Here is a 16,064-nt window from a genome sequence, read left to right as displayed (position 1 = left end):
CCATTAGCATTAACTGGTCCACCAAATAATATTTCATTTAAATTTACATGACTCTTTATTGAGACACTGTCTTGTATTTCAAATCTGTTGCCATACATCAACCCTCAGCTTTATTTCTCTTCCATGCAGTATTAAGCATCCAGTTATCTTTATTTTCATGGGAAAAAATTGAAAATTCATAAGAATAAATATCTATAATTATACACACCAAGAAATGCTTTGTTGCGATTTCTGTAAAGTCAGGACAACAAGTCATTATATTATGATCTAATTATCATTCATCAACAGTTCACTATTGTTCTACACTTTTCAGAAACATCATGTAGATAATTACCACACCCAAAGTTCATCATGACCAAATAATCGTAGCATGTGAAATGAGACAATTGCCACATTCCAATAGCAAATTAACATTGTTTCACATCACAATGAAGATAGTGGATCAGTTACGGTGTATAATAATGACAATCAATTCATGAATACTACTGCTTTCATGCCATGTACTGTAATTTATGGCATAAATATTCTGACTATGTTCTGTTACAGATTTTTCCATTCATTGACTCCATCATGACCATTCAAAACCACCGTATTTATGACATTGAACATCATCCAACCTTTACAACCTCATTCTGTCATTGTTTTACAATTTTTTTGTCATGCGCAGTATAGAATCCTACAAACGTTTCTCACTCAGGGTAAACCGCTCCCGAGTTTCATCGATCGCCCAACCGCAGCCTCGGGCCTGGTCTGTGAGGGCGCACTGCCATAAGTCGCTCTATACTTCATGGATATTGTCTCGGTGGGGCGTATGAACAACTAACATTTGGAATGGCTTTTTCTGTTTCTATGCCCTTCAGCCTGGACCTTCAAAGTGCGACTGCCATTTAGAGCTAAGGTGTAAATAGAGAGCATGTCAAGCATGTCACTCCTAAGTGAAAAAGCTAAAAAAAATCGTAGGTGAAACCTATAAAGGATCGAGTTCGCAGTGAGTTCCATCTCGGGAAAGCATGGTGGTGGGAAAGAGCCCCTTATACTTACCAATTCTGTTCAATTCAAATACTTTATCATACGTCCATAAAATGCAAAAATTTACCTTTAGACTCATCGAGTATACATCAAACACAAAACAACGCTACTCATCAACTTTGCTCTCTCTCTCTCTCTCTCTCTCTCTCTCTCTCTCTCTCTCTCTCTCTCTCTCTCTCTCTCTCTCTCACACACACACACACACACACACACACAGGTTACTTACGTTACTCTGTGAATTTTTCTGATGTAATTCGAATGTATATTCTGTAAATAGCTCGCTATGCCATCCATACCACAGGGTCCTCGAGCTCCGATGATGATGATGATTAAATATTTAAAAATGAAGAAAAATAAAAATATATTGGACTCAGTAAAGTTGTTGTTGTTGTTATTGTGTTGTTGTTGTAGTTGATAGTATTTGCAGAAAAGGACAAATTATGCGCTGCAAAATTCAATACAGCCTCACTGTACACATGGAGGTAAGCTACCTCCATGCTATACACATGCGCTGCAAAATTGAATTTCGCAGCGCATACTTTTGTTCTTTTCTGCAAAAACTATCAACAACAACAAAAACAACAACAACAACTTTACTGAGTCCAAATATATTTTTACTTTTCTTCATTTTTAAATGTTTAATCATCATCATCTCGAGGACCCTTTGTCCATACAACAGTTTCATACCATAAAAGAGTGCGCGGTTCAGTCAGTTGATATTGTCACGGTGTAGTTAAATCCCATCTCATAACATCTGATATTTGATGGAATTAATTTTGGAAAGGGAAATTAAAGGGAAACAATATGGGATTACACAATTAGCGAGTTTTTGATCCTACTCAGTACAGCATCACTCTTATAATAAGTTGATTTTGCAAAATGATGGCCCTCTGAAAACCGTACAATAGCGACAACAAATGCGGTTGTTCACTCTTTCATTTTTTTTTCATTCTTTTTTTCATTCTTGGTTGGACGACAATGTTTCAGCCTTGACGTATTTTCACGCCCATTTTACGAAGCCCAGACAACTTTTTTTCTTATTACATGTAACAACTTGATATGTCAGTCTCTCCACCACGTTGTCTGATGGAGGGACTCTGATTTGTGTCGTCATTACGTACATTTCCAAAATCTGTTGTTGCATAGTTTGTTTACATTGCGTGAACAACCTGACGTCATTTCCGCTGTAACTGCACCAGGGCTTTAGTTCTTCACTTTCTCCAAACATGGGACTCCCTGAGTTGTAGATAAACTGAAAGTGTCTCGAAGTAACTTGAGTATCTTCAGACTTGAAAAATCTCGAAGTTTAAGTTCGCTGGCTTAGGCAGATCACTACATATCACTGAACTGAGCTGGTAGAACTCTTGCTGAAAGTTAATACTGATACAGGACATAATGGAGGGGCAGGGTACGGGATTCGTTGACAAAGAAACTGATACCTCAGGTAAGAAACGTTAGAAATATGCTATTCTCCATTTTTTCATGCTGCAATGCCGTACATCACACATAAAATGTACACATTTCTGTCTCGAAAGCGTACTGAAAGTATTATATTCTTCATATGCAAAGGATTTTTTTCTTGGAGGGAACGCTACCATTCTGGTTCCTTCGCAAAGTATGATCGACAAATCTTTATATCTGTTTTCGCAAGATTCGCTCACAGATGTTGTCTTTCGTTTTGTGTTTCTAACCAGTTTGACATTATCCATTCCCACCAATTCACCGTAGCCTTGAATTCAGAAAGCTGTGGGTATGCATGAGTTAAAATGCAAACTAGGCGATCAAGGACTCCACTAAGTGATCAATGTTTACCAACCTGTTGAGCAAAAGCGCAGTCATTTGCTCAACGCTGCATGTGGGGCTGATATCCTCCCATACGAAGCCCTCTTTTCTTGACAAAAAATGTACGATTAATTTAAATCTTGCAAAAAGTATTATAAAGCGGCACTTTAGTACGCTTGGATAAAATGCAAAATCGTACACAGCCATGCAGAAGTTTGTTTGTACCTTTGTGGCGAACGCGTACTCGGCCTCGGTGTGTTGGTTCTGCTCGTTGCGTAACACTGCAGTGAAAAGTGAATCTGTAGTAATTGTTTGCCGTTGCGCACATTGAACGTAGTTAATGCGCCTGTATCCTACGCCCTAATATCATTTTCAACTCGATAGTGACACGATTTCGACCTCGTTTGTCCGCTTCTGAAGGAAACTGGTCACTCGAGTAACCTTTACTTATTCTAAAGAAAGCAACAAAATCGTGAGCCCATCGTCGCAAACACGCAAGTAATGTTATGTTATCGATCTATTGTAATGCCGTTACGTAAGCATGTAAACCATTCTTTCCAAGTTTCGAGGCCAGACAGTTAAAGTCAACAAGTAACTTGTGATCACTCTTTAATTTTATTCCCGACTCATAAAACATAGTAGCTCATTTTGCGAACGGACAGTCAAGCCGTTTCTGACCATGACTGGGATTATGAGCAAACTGGACCATTGGAAGACGACCACTTTCTTACTATTATTTATGAGGGGCCTTCGCCGAGTATCGAACCACAAGCGACTGTGCTTTGTATAGTCCGCACTGCGGGTGCTTGTTCTCATTTACCTAAGTTATTCGAGGTTCGTTTGTCTTGGCATAGTAAACAACAGACGAAGGCGACTCTGATGCAAATTACAAGACGCGTATAGGGCGCTGTCTGTCATTCCAGCAAACGGACCACCGAACGCAAGGCCCACTGAAAGACTAACGTCACGTGATTATGCACAGTGTTACGAACACTGAGGAGCCAGGAGCGAAAAATAACAAAATACGCCATGGGCACCGCTTCACTGATACAGTGGTAGATGTCCCTTCAAAATAAACACAAACAGCGCAAATCCAAAATATAAGACAGACGTCACATTTTCGTCAAAAAAGTATTCCGTATTTGTTCTTGTATGGAGATGCCCTGAAATCCAACATGACATACATGATGATGATGATGATGATGATGATGATGATGATTTTATTTTAATTTTCAGAAATATACAATGAGTTTCAGACTCCAGAATTGTCTCCAGTCGTCTCTCCAGACGAAACATTATTTCAATTCCCTGACGAGCCACAAGATCAAACTTTCGCGAGATCGTATTCCAAGGTATGTGCTCCTTCTAATGTTAAAGGGTTAATATCGCTCATCCGTATGATTTCTTTTACATGTATCTAAACAGCCAATGTAAAGAAGGCGAGGGAGAGTTCCTTTGATCCTGTGGTTTACGTCATGAATTCTTGTGTACTTTTGATATTGGCGTGAAAATGTATGAGTAGGGTGAATGCGATACAAAGGTATTTACATCAACGAAATCACAGAGAACCGGGCGAGAATCGACCACCTATATCACCTCCAACAACATTGCGCAGACTCCAATCTGATGGCTGCATAAGATTGGAGTCTGCGTAGTGATTCAAACAACTTTCCTACGGGAACAGAGCGTTGTGGTGAGTGACGTTGATGTTATAATGCATGTAGTTTTATTTTGTTAGGTTTTTTGTTGGTTTCTTACCACAACATCTTAAATTCGAAACTTGCGGATCTTTAGGACTCTTACGTTCAGCTCTCAAGACTAAGCTCACAAAGATGCCACATAAATCCATCCTGAAATTTGCTTGACACAAAAATTCGTGAAAACTTGCTGTTCATGCATGTGTTTGTCTAAAGTCAAAACTAGAAATTCGTAATGTCTACCGAAAAGTGAGTGTTGTTCCCGCCATTGGTGTGTACTGCAGTTGTATGCATTTATTCGGTGAAATTTTATTAAAGTTGAGTAACATTCCTGTTGGTCCAAAGTTTCGACTAACACGATTGGAACTAATTTGGGATAATTGGATTTTCATATTTTTCAAATTTCTCAAAAATGTTAGGTGCCCTATAGCTGAATGTTGCGATATTACAAATTACTCATAAAAACAAGTGTGTAACTTAAAAAGAAAAGCAGATGAGCTTACATTTGCAGATCAAATAGACATTACTTCACCATCCAATTATCCCAAATTAGTTCCAATCGTGTTAAATATGACTTACATGTCAAAATATCTCAGTTTAAATCACACAAATCCCGGGTTTTGACTTAAGCATACCTGGAGTTAGAAGGTACATGAAGCTATAAATTTAAATTCAACATAGTTTGAGCCTATGTTCATAAATATTATTTCTTTTCTGAAACCCTCCTGGCAGGAAGATAGTTTCTACATTGCTGAAAGAAGCGACAGCGTTCCATCTACCATACCACGTGACCAGGACTATTCAATCAAGGACGTCACCATCGACCATGGCGGAGAGGCTCCTCGCAAATCCGGTGGCTGTTTGGAGATGTGGAACAACTGGTTTGTGTTTAGTTTTTGCAATAGCTACAATAAGCGCGAAGATGAAAAACCTGTTTATCTGGACTGGTTCATCTGTTCTGCCCTGGCGTTGGTGTTCTGCCTGCCGGCAGGAATAGTCGCAGTCTTCGAGTCATACCAGGTTTGTATTTTATCGACCAGTTGATTGAAACAAAATTAAAGCCATTAATGCGTGGTTTCCACAATAAAGTACGATGACTACAGTCATTAAGTTACCAATTTCACCGTTTATTGAGAAAATTATTGAATAATCGGACAATGACTAACCGTCACATAAAATAAACCCGTCTTCCTAAGGACTTCAATTTCATCATGTACAGTGTCAAATTTGTCATGTTTGAAATTACACACAACGAGTATTAAAGGACAAAGCCGGCCATTTTTCATGAACTTTGTTTGATACGAGATACTACTTACACTGTTTGACATGTTGAAAGATACTGAATGAATGGGTGACCATGCATATATTTGACCCTGGTTTTAGACAAATTAAACAAAACCGTCGCGAAAATGAATTAATGGTCATGACCATTAATTCATTTTAGCGATGGTTTCATGTGTGGTGTCTAAAACCGGGGTCGAATAGATGCATGGTCACCCATTCATTCAGTATCTTTCAACATGTCAAACAGTGTAAGTAGTATCTCGTATCAAACAAAATTCATGAAAAAATGGCCGGCTTTGTCCCTCTAATGCGTCAAGAGAGCACACTAAAGGTAGTACTCACCCAGAGAGTGAACTTTTGCTCAAACATTTCTCGAGGAAACTTTCAACCATTATTTAACCATCTTTTTCAGGGTCTATGATTTTACCAAATAAAAAATAAACATCAGGGGTTACTTTGCAACATTTGGTACTAGATACCCAATGATATTTACCGACATCTGAATTCCGAAATAGCCGCCATCCCCGTGTTAACTTTATTTTTGGAAGGGGGTTAAAGTTTTGATTTTCAAAAAAATAAAAAAAATAAAATAAGCCGGTGAAAACTTTACTCCGTGAACTTCAAAATGAATCCCACATGTGGCAGACCAGACATGAAGTGTAACAGTTTGAGCGTCCGAATATCTGCCCCGAGGTGCATTCTACCTTTTATCCTTAACCAAAGAATGTTATGGAAAACAATAATTTGGTTGGAGAAGGCAACATATGTTGCTGAGTTCAAACAGAGCAATGTCATACACTTCAATGGAACACAGTGGAATCTATCACATGATGATGTATGTGACCGCCAATATATAACAGTGATTTGATGCTGAAAGGGGAGTCGTATTGTGCACTGTTCCACCAGACAAACAATACGCGTACATGGCACAACTTACTACATCTGTTACACTAGTAGCAACTGCCGGATAACCAAATACTCATATTCCAAGGACACAGAGTAGATCAGATTCTAAACAGTCACCAGTAACCTGGGACTATCATTTTCAGCAAACCACCCTGGAATTGATGTGTCACTTCTGAGTCGCAAAGTTTAAACCCTCGTATCACCGCCTCAATCACAGATCAACACATTCCTCTAAGTTTTATGTTATTTTCCCTCAGACATACAGGGCAGTCCAAAAAGGAGACATCGAGTCCGCCAAGAAGACTATCACCATCGTCAAGATCTGCGTAATCATAGCTTTGATGACGGGTATCATCATACCGCCAGTGGTCGGCGTTCTCATATATCACTTAGGCTAAATGCATGAGCCTTCATCCCACCATCTGGGCTGTTGTTTGATGAAGAAAACTTAAGGCGGTATTAAAATACTGTGAACAGCAAGAAGTAGACGTTAAAGGGATACAGTCGTCGGAACTGCGCTCAAAAGTCGCATGGGACCCATACGACCAATGGCAACACTGTATCCAATGGGCGATGGTGATTGATGAAAGTTAAAACATGTCTGTCATATAATCAACATCATATAATTTAAACTTTGCAGCTATGATGATAAGGTGCATCTAGATATCGTGCACGGAATACATTGTTTGTAAACAAGAAACCCGCAAAGGCGCAGTTCCGACAACCGTTTCCCTTTAAAACCGGTGAATAATCTGTTCACTGGAACAAGAATGTTTGTTATTATGTAGTGAGACAATCATTGACACTATTAGCTCACAGTACGTTGTAAATGTAGGCAAAATTTGTAGTGCTTTGTTTGCATATAAAAATTAGTGGCATAAACTTATTACAATAAAAAATGTATCTTACTCTAGATGAAAATATATCTACATCTATTCATCGGTTGACCGATTCACTTTTTCACACTTTACCAGTTCAGTGTTTTTGTTTTATATTCTTGTGTAAACTTTTTTCCTTTGCGAAATCATCAGCTCGAGTCATCACATAATTTTCCTCGTTCAGCTCACAGACCATGTAAGTGATACAGAAAGACAAGGGATTTCAAATTCACCGAACTTCACAACAGTCTGGTCTCCAGTACTCCTCCCCTACATCTGTACATGCATGTAGGAAAGGAACCTGGGTAGATACGACTGACCACACAGCAAGTAACGTCCTCCTTTCGAAAGCATTTGCGATCGAAAATACCACAATAAACAACGTCTTTCAAGATTCTTTATTTTGTATATTTCATGAAAGTAATTAAAAACAGAGTAATTCCAACAACAGTATTACGTGTAAGAGTATTTCACTCAACGACCTCGAACCTGAACCTCCCCTAGTTATGTATGTGTGTGTATGCCATGATGTATGTATATTGTGCATGTATGTATGTGTGAATGTGTGTATGTATGTATGTACGTATGTACGTACACACGCACGTACGTACGTACGCACGCACGTATGTATGTATGTATGTATGTATGTATGTATGTATGTATGTATGTATGTATGTATGTATGTATGTATGTATGTATGTATGTATGTATGTATGCACGCTGAATTTTTTTTCTTAAGAGTCAAAGTTATTAACCTCGTAGTCAAAGTTACATATCGCAAACATCTGGGTATGTAAAGTGCGTATCGTAAAATTACTGGTTCCACGCCCGAAAATATATATGGATGACTATTTAGCTTATCCTCTATATGATTTTTAAAAATGATTCGTAACCATCGCTTGACGTTTTTTAGGAAAATACGTGTGCTGGAAATGAAATAATGGATTTTGTTTAAAACGACGCTTTACGTTGAGTACAACTATTTACCTGGTTATGCTGGCTCTTCAAAACCACCAGTTTTACTATTGATACTACAAATTTGTACCAACCAAGCCATCCAGTTGAACACGGGCAAATACCACTTGAAGAAATATAATATTATCATATCACGGGACTTACGTCCATTTTCTTCGGCTTTGAAAAGAATGGGACTGGCCCCGGCGGCAGGGCTGGTGAACTCGACCTGAAAAATGAAAACAAAATAAATGTGACGTGGTGTATGGAAAACGTCTTGCGATCTTGTCTCGAATTGATGCTGCGCCCTCAAGAATTGAAAAGGGCAATGTGACAAGCTAAGTAGAACGTGCACTCCCGCTGTATATCCTTGACGTAAATGACTCTTTGTTTTTCAGATCCTTGTTGCATTCAAACCGGAACTAGCCGAGAAAGAGATTTATATCAACACTTAAAAGTAAGGCCGGCATACTTAAACGCAAGTTGACTTGTTTTGTAATAAATCTGAAATATTAAACAAAAGCAAATGTATAACTTCAGTTGATCTTGGCATTATGGGTCAAGGTCAACGTACACCTCATCGTACAGGCGATTGATCGTACGTTTTTAAAGAAAAAATCGAATTGACTTAAATTGGTTCGATCTGAAAATAGAATAATTATTCTTTTTTAATCTTGAACTATATTTGTGAAGTTGTCAGTGTTTCCATCTAACGAGCAAGTTGTAGCAATATAGTGCCAGATTGTTCTCTTTGCCTTATTGAGGTCACTCCTGAATTACAGCCTCGCAAACACCGCGCTGTTCTTCCATGCGTGGGACACCTTTTCGACTTACGAACAAAAGGAACAATGCAGAACCAAAAAAACAACCCCATAGAGCTGCTCATTCTCAGTAAAAAGTCATCTAAGGTCATTTTGGTATTGAATACCAGTGAGAGTTATTGGTTCCATAATGGATGGGATGTGCGCAAATTGAAGCTGACCAACTCTCGCCAAAGTGGCTTGTTTTTCTATAGAGTGACGACAAAATCTGCCCCGCAGATAAGTCAGTTTTGCAAGCGACCTCTTTCTTCTGAGAAATTCAGAGTAGTACTGTAGTTACTCTTCAAGTTCACGTCACAGTGTTGAAACAAAACACTATGGAGCTCAACGCGTATTCGGAGAGTCCAAGTAGGTCAACATCAGGTGAGTGAACAAAGATCCATTCTGCCAACGTACACTCTCTACTTTAATACATGAAGAGAGTGTACGTTGGCAGAGAGTTGCGTCGGGTAACAATAACACAACAGTTATGTTCGTTGACTTTTATTGGTCAACAACAACAACAACAACAACAACAACAACAACAACACGACTAATAAACATAAACAACAATACAAAGAACAACAACAACCGGATCTCTGGGTCCTCTGTGGTGTGACTCAGACTCCCTTACAAAATCACACATTCATTCACACAAATGACTCACCAAACACTCAAAGACTAAAAGGAGAAGTGGAACAAGGAAAAGTGCAATCGTTATACAAAATAGACGACGATTCATCGTATCCAGTGATACACCCACAAGGCCAAAGGGAACTTGAGAGATTCCATTACGGCAGTTTCAATTTCATCTCTGTCACATCTCAAGCTACCAGTTGCCGTTACACACTTAACTACGGTTTATCTCGTAAAGTCAGGCGCAACAAATTCAGAGTTTGAGAGAGGGGGATCATCGTAGAAGCCGAAAAAGATCAATTCAAAGTAGAGCTTGAATCTGTTAAACATCTATATCAGTAACTCTGTGATACGTTTCACTAACAAATGTGGTGTGGACACATATTGTAGTTTTACCTTCGGAAAAAAACAAACTTATATATTGATAAAAAAGCATGACCACGATTCTCGTCCCTTCTGATTTTTTTACGTATCTAGAACTGCATACAAGGATTGAAATAGTACAGAATATAGAGGAATTTCAGATAAAAGATCAAAAGCCATTAATTCGCTTTAACTTTTGATTAAATATCCAACATTTTTGAAAGTACACTGAGCTTCCAAAATAATTTTGAAATGCTTTGCGTTCAATTTATCTCCACATTGCCCGTACGCGTACAACGTCCAATGTTATTGCTGACAACTGAATGTACATTTAATTCAGGATCTAAATTCATTTGTCAACAATAACATAGCATATACTACAGGTGTATTGTCCACAAAGAAACACTTTGTATGATAATTTAGGTGTACTCCATGACGGGGAAAAGAAAACGTGTTCGTTTTACAGAACGAAAATGATGAGAATATCATACAATTTTCAACCATGGGCATCAACACTGATCGTCGTCATTGTGCAACTTCATAACAATGTCATTGCAAATCAGAAATTGCATGTGTGTGACATAATGTTTAGTTTCAAATGACTTTCAACTATGATCGAGACATATCATGGCATAGAATAATGGGAAGTGGAACAACATAGCGTTTCTGGTTTAAACCTGACCCCTTTCTCTCCATAACAAAGCATGAATTTCATGATTCGAATTAATGATATCAAGGGAGTTAACTCGATAAAGGGGAGAGTTGATGAGTTAACTCGATCAATGGGAGAGTTTACGAGTTGCGGAAAAAGAACCGAACACGCTAAATTACGATATTGTACTATTACGGTTTTGTCAAAGGGTTCTTTCTCAAATTATGCAAGACTAGACAAGTGAAGCTTCACAACTCATCGACAAGTAAATCATAGGAAACCTTATTATTTTTAATACTGCTCTGAAAACGTCTTTTCGCCTTGACTTTGTATCGATATATATCAAAAGATCAGGGTAGCTTTTACCATGAAAATCACTGCATCATTTCCACATCAAATAGTACTGGGAAATTTAATTATAACCACATTTATTGACATCTATACGTTCGCAGACATGGGGATGTCTAACCAGGCAATGGCACCTAGCTACACAGATGAAAGATCGTATTCCTCGTTTCCAACGGAATCTGAGTATTCATCTCGGCTCGACATCGACTCTACGGTAAGTGAACCCAACGAGATGTGTTTGCGCATTCACGGACTGGCTTCAATATAGTTATCTTCGCCATCTTTACTTTATCATTTAACGCGATGAAGCATATGGTAAAGTATGCCTCAAAAGTGGGGGCCATTTATCGTAGAGAGAATTTAAAGAGGCCAGAATTAGAATGCAAACGAAAGTTGACTGTATAATTTATCGCATTTACCAGCCCTAGGTGGATAATTATGGTAATATAAAAGTACACAAACTCGTTCCGGACACGTACTACACGGTCATAAAGTACATTGGAATAACTGTTTTAGACGGCCGATCTCCAGATATGTTTTACTTCTGTGCTTCATGGTCCCTACTTTTACGGCTTTCAATCGACAAAAATTATGAGGCAGACAGAAAATCATTCGACGAGTTTACTTGCATAATTTACTTTCTGACATAATTTATTGGTCAGTGCCAATCGGAAGCTCATTTTGCAATATGGAGGTGGATTGGCATTCATTTCTGCCAATTATATTAATGGGCATCGTTTGAATATTACAATTTTATGCCAATTATTCCTTATTAATGTGGACGATTCATGTACCGCGGCTCGCGTTATGAATTGCACACTCGAAAGTACAAATATTTTACCCATTAGTAGGTCATTATGTTCCAAACATACTCATAACACACACACTATAGCTGGCACTCCAGGCATTAAAAACTTGCGTGACTTTCTATTTCCCATGCACAACACGGAAAAGTACACCGTTTGATGTATTCACGTGGGCGAGTTTCCTCGTAAATCTTTTCTATGAAGCATGAGTAAGGATTCGTGGACAGGAACCTGTTTATGTATTTGATAATTTGATACGAACGTTGGACTATGAACTCTATCCCCAACACTAACCATGACGACTTCCCTAAGTTACTAATGAATGACACGAACCGCTGTCCTGAGTCCAGTGATTTTCGCTATGCCGTTTTAGATCTGAAACTCCGAATATTCGTTCCACAGGACGTATCTCATGCATCTCCTGTACAACCTAAGACGGCACCGAATGGCCGGGCTGTAATAATGTCATGGGTCACCGCTAGCAGAAGCGTGGACGAGTGGTTTATCCTGTCATTCATTTCAGTGCTGTTTTGCTTTCCACTCGGCATCGCTGCCATCGTCAAGTCACTCCAGGTAAGGATGTCCGACATGAATAAATCTCGTGTATATGATAAATGAGGCAGGGAGAGAGAGAGAGAGAGAGAGAGAGAGAGAGAGAGAGAGAGAGAGAGAGAGAGAGAGAGTATACTGTTTTGTGTCAATAGAGATAGCGATAATTACAAAGGAAAAATAATCTTTATATAAATTTAAACGGTCAGTGATTTAGACTTGAAGACTATGTGTAATTCATTTACACAATCGTTGCGTTGTAACTTGCTATCTTTTCACCTATGCGCCAGTGTAGAAGTAATGAAGCAACATTGATGAACCACAAGCAGCAAAGCTTGTACCGCTGAGAATGTACCCACATGGACCTATACTGAACTGTCACCAAGCGTTCTATATATTCTACATTAACATGGCTATAACTGTCTGCTCGACTTGTTTCCATAGCGACATGAACATTTGAATATACTTGTTATCATTGTATTGCTCTTGTTGATTTGTTGATTTTGTCCTTTTGCAGGGACACAGAGAGCTTCGATACGGTGATGTGACCAAGGCTAACCTCTCGTTTGCTGCTGTCAAGTTCTTTGTCTCCATAGCGTTCCTTTCTGGTTTGATGATCCCACCCATTGTTGGGATAGCTAGATATCACTCTGCCAATTAACCCTTTGAGTGCTGTATTTTTTTCCACCAAAATTTTAGTCCACCAATTTTATGAACTTTTCTTTAATTTTTCTGATAATTTTGGACCAAGTGAACACAACATTTCATTGGCCTCAGTTTTTTATCAATTTTTTTGCAAAAATCTGACAAAAATTGACTGAGGTATAATTGACAAGAGTGACGAAAATTGACTTCGGCACCCAAAGGGTTAAGAGAGTAACATTGGTTGAAAATATATCTTACATCATACTCAGCCAATCAGAAGTACGATTAAAGAAAAGGCAAATAATGCTAACTTTTGATAATTTTTTCACCATTTTTGTTATATGTCAACCATAATTCCTTGTTCTGCTCCCCAAGGCATGTTGACATAAAGTGTTCAGCTTGTCAACTCAGCCTGTATGTGTGAACACCGCATTGTTATTGTTGAAAAGTGACTTCTGGTCCGGACTAGAAGTCAAATGTAAACAATAACAATGCATTTTACACATATAAGGTGACGTTAAGTTAACAAATAGTGGGTGTTTCAACATTCTTTGGGGAGTAGAGAAAGAAGTTGCAATTGATATACAAAATAAAAATGATGAAAAAATCATAAAAAGTTAGCATTACTTGCCCTTTAAAGTTTAATATAGAAATGTATATTCCAGTTAAGGTAACTCGAAACGGCTAGTATAGTATTTTGCAGGCAGAAACGGATCGTATAGTTGCGTGATTTGTGAACGTGCGGAAATGAACAATTGAGGAAGTTTGGGGAACTTACATATTGTAAGATCCTGTTTAGCGAAAACCCTGAAAAGTAAGCAATGAGGAGTTCATCATGTATGATATGGAGAAAGATAACTTGCTGACGTGAATATTAAAATAATCATCACATGAACGGAATCATATCGCGCTGTCCTTGAAAGGCTATACTTTTACACACTGATTATAACAAACCAATTTATTTGGAAACTATAAATGTATCAAATAATACTACAGTGGGAATAAAGTCTTGACAAAGACGAGATCTATTACCTGTTGCCGGTAAACGAGAGAGAGAGAGAGAGAGAGAGAGAGAGAGAGAGAGAGAGAGAGAGAGAGAGAGAGGTGGGGAGGGGGTTTCGTGACAATACAATACAGAGAGAGATTCTCGTGACAACATTCAACAAACTGTGACGTCATGGGTGAAGCCATTGGAGTACTGATGAAACAGTCGAATTTCTAAAGTAGCCATGCATGCAGTCATATTATATCATTCTGTGCTCTATAGTGTGCTCATAGCGGTAACGGCCAACTGTTCTGACTATGCCTCGATAGATTCCGTAGTTTTTAACGAGAGGTTAATGTTGAACGAGAACCGACAAAGACGAAGAGCTTCTCCTGGATGGCTGCTTGTGCCCCGACCTTACACCCGAGGAAATTTCTGTAATGTTACTTTAGTTGACTTACTCTCCGTTGTGTTTTGATGATTCAAAATATTACTGATTTAGAACAGTTGCAGCCCATGCGGTTTGTAGACGACTGAACCCATACACCGGTCAGTCACATCCCTGTCAAACCTGGGCGAAAGCAGGTCAACTTCCCCCGTGCCCTAAAAAAATCCTAGTGTAGACTTTATCGAATATAAGCCTTTAACAGACGTTTCATGCTATTTCTACATCCGACAAGATTCTACAACACTCCGCATCAAGTCGCATGCGGGATTTTGTTTTCAGGAGCTGGTAAGTTTTAGCAGGAAGGACACCTAAAATTGCCTATAGGCAATTTTAGGTTCTATAGAACCTCTGGAGTACGTAATTTTGTATCATGAAACTTCAAAACTGTAAGTATTTTAGTATCAATGTTCTAGACACAGCCTGGGTGATGATTATCACAGACAACCATATGTTTCGTCTATTTTGGAATATTATCTTAGCCTTTGTAAAAGCAGTTATCATAACCTAATGTAAAACCTGCCCCGCACTGAGAAACAACAAACATGTTTGCTTCTTGTCGCCCCAAAGCCCGTTTTGTTAATCGCTGACGCCTAAAATAGAACATCTGGCAGTTTGTCAAGATTAACAGGAATATCTTCCCTGAAAGTACAGTGAAAAGGGTTGGCGACCAGGAGTAACCTGTGTTGCTATTCGTCCGTGCAAATGAGTTTATCTTCCCATTTCCCATAGCCGCAACACCCGCTTCATGAGTTCTTTCCAACAATAACCGATGTCACTTATCATAGCATTTATTGCAAAACGGATTGAAGCCGCCATCTTATCATTACCATATTTCATTTCAGGATGTTTGCTCATTTGTATGCGGCGACAGATTTACAGTTTTGAACCGGTCACATCCGCCGTATCTGTACGATTTATCAGATTTATTCACGTGACTTCAGCGCCTGTTCCTCTATAAAAATGGTTTTACTAAGTGGAATTATAATCTTTTGTGGCCGGTAATTTTGTCAGAGTTGATAAATTAACTGCAATGTTTAGTGACTGAGTGTAGCTGAATTGTTATAAAGAGAAAGAAACGAGGTAGTGATAGAATACGTGCACTTAATCACATATTCAATTCAATTTGACTAAATGCGGATGTGCACTCTTAAAGAAGCACTGTTTGCTGCACGGCTTTGCAACCGAAGAGCCCCATCCGGTTAACTTTAAATCTGTCCTTTCGGTTAACTGCGGCAATGGCGTCCTCTTTTACGAAAACTAGAATTAATCCTATTTTACAACAGTCTGGTCAACACTTCGCGA

The 16,064-nt window shown here is 38.7% G+C and overlaps 2 protein-coding genes across 2 annotated transcripts; both read left to right on the top strand.

The window, feature by feature from the left end:
* Window positions 1–2,206: 2,206 nt before the first annotated feature.
* On the top strand, window positions 2,207–8,026 carry LOC139138563 (uncharacterized). Its single transcript, XM_070706992.1, has 4 exons — window positions 2,207–2,473; window positions 4,048–4,163; window positions 5,241–5,528; window positions 6,956–8,026. Exons 1-4 carry the CDS (start codon window positions 2,425–2,427, stop codon window positions 7,094–7,096), a joined length of 594 nt encoding a protein of 197 aa, XP_070563093.1. The 5' UTR covers window positions 2,207–2,424; the 3' UTR covers window positions 7,097–8,026.
* Window positions 8,027–9,441: 1,415 nt separating this feature from the next.
* On the top strand, window positions 9,442–14,351 carry LOC139138562 (uncharacterized). Its single transcript, XM_070706991.1, has 4 exons — window positions 9,442–9,714; window positions 11,434–11,543; window positions 12,538–12,708; window positions 13,202–14,351. Exons 1-4 carry the CDS (start codon window positions 9,669–9,671, stop codon window positions 13,343–13,345), a joined length of 471 nt encoding a protein of 156 aa, XP_070563092.1. The 5' UTR covers window positions 9,442–9,668; the 3' UTR covers window positions 13,346–14,351.
* The last annotated feature ends 1,713 nt before the right edge of the window (window positions 14,352–16,064 follow it).

This window comes from Ptychodera flava, chromosome 8 (assembly GCF_041260155.1).
Source record: "Ptychodera flava strain L36383 chromosome 8, AS_Pfla_20210202, whole genome shotgun sequence".
Lineage (NCBI taxonomy): Eukaryota > Metazoa > Hemichordata > Enteropneusta > Ptychoderidae > Ptychodera > Ptychodera flava.
Note: the sequence above shows the minus strand (reverse complement) of the source record. Positions and strands in the feature narration are given on the sequence as shown.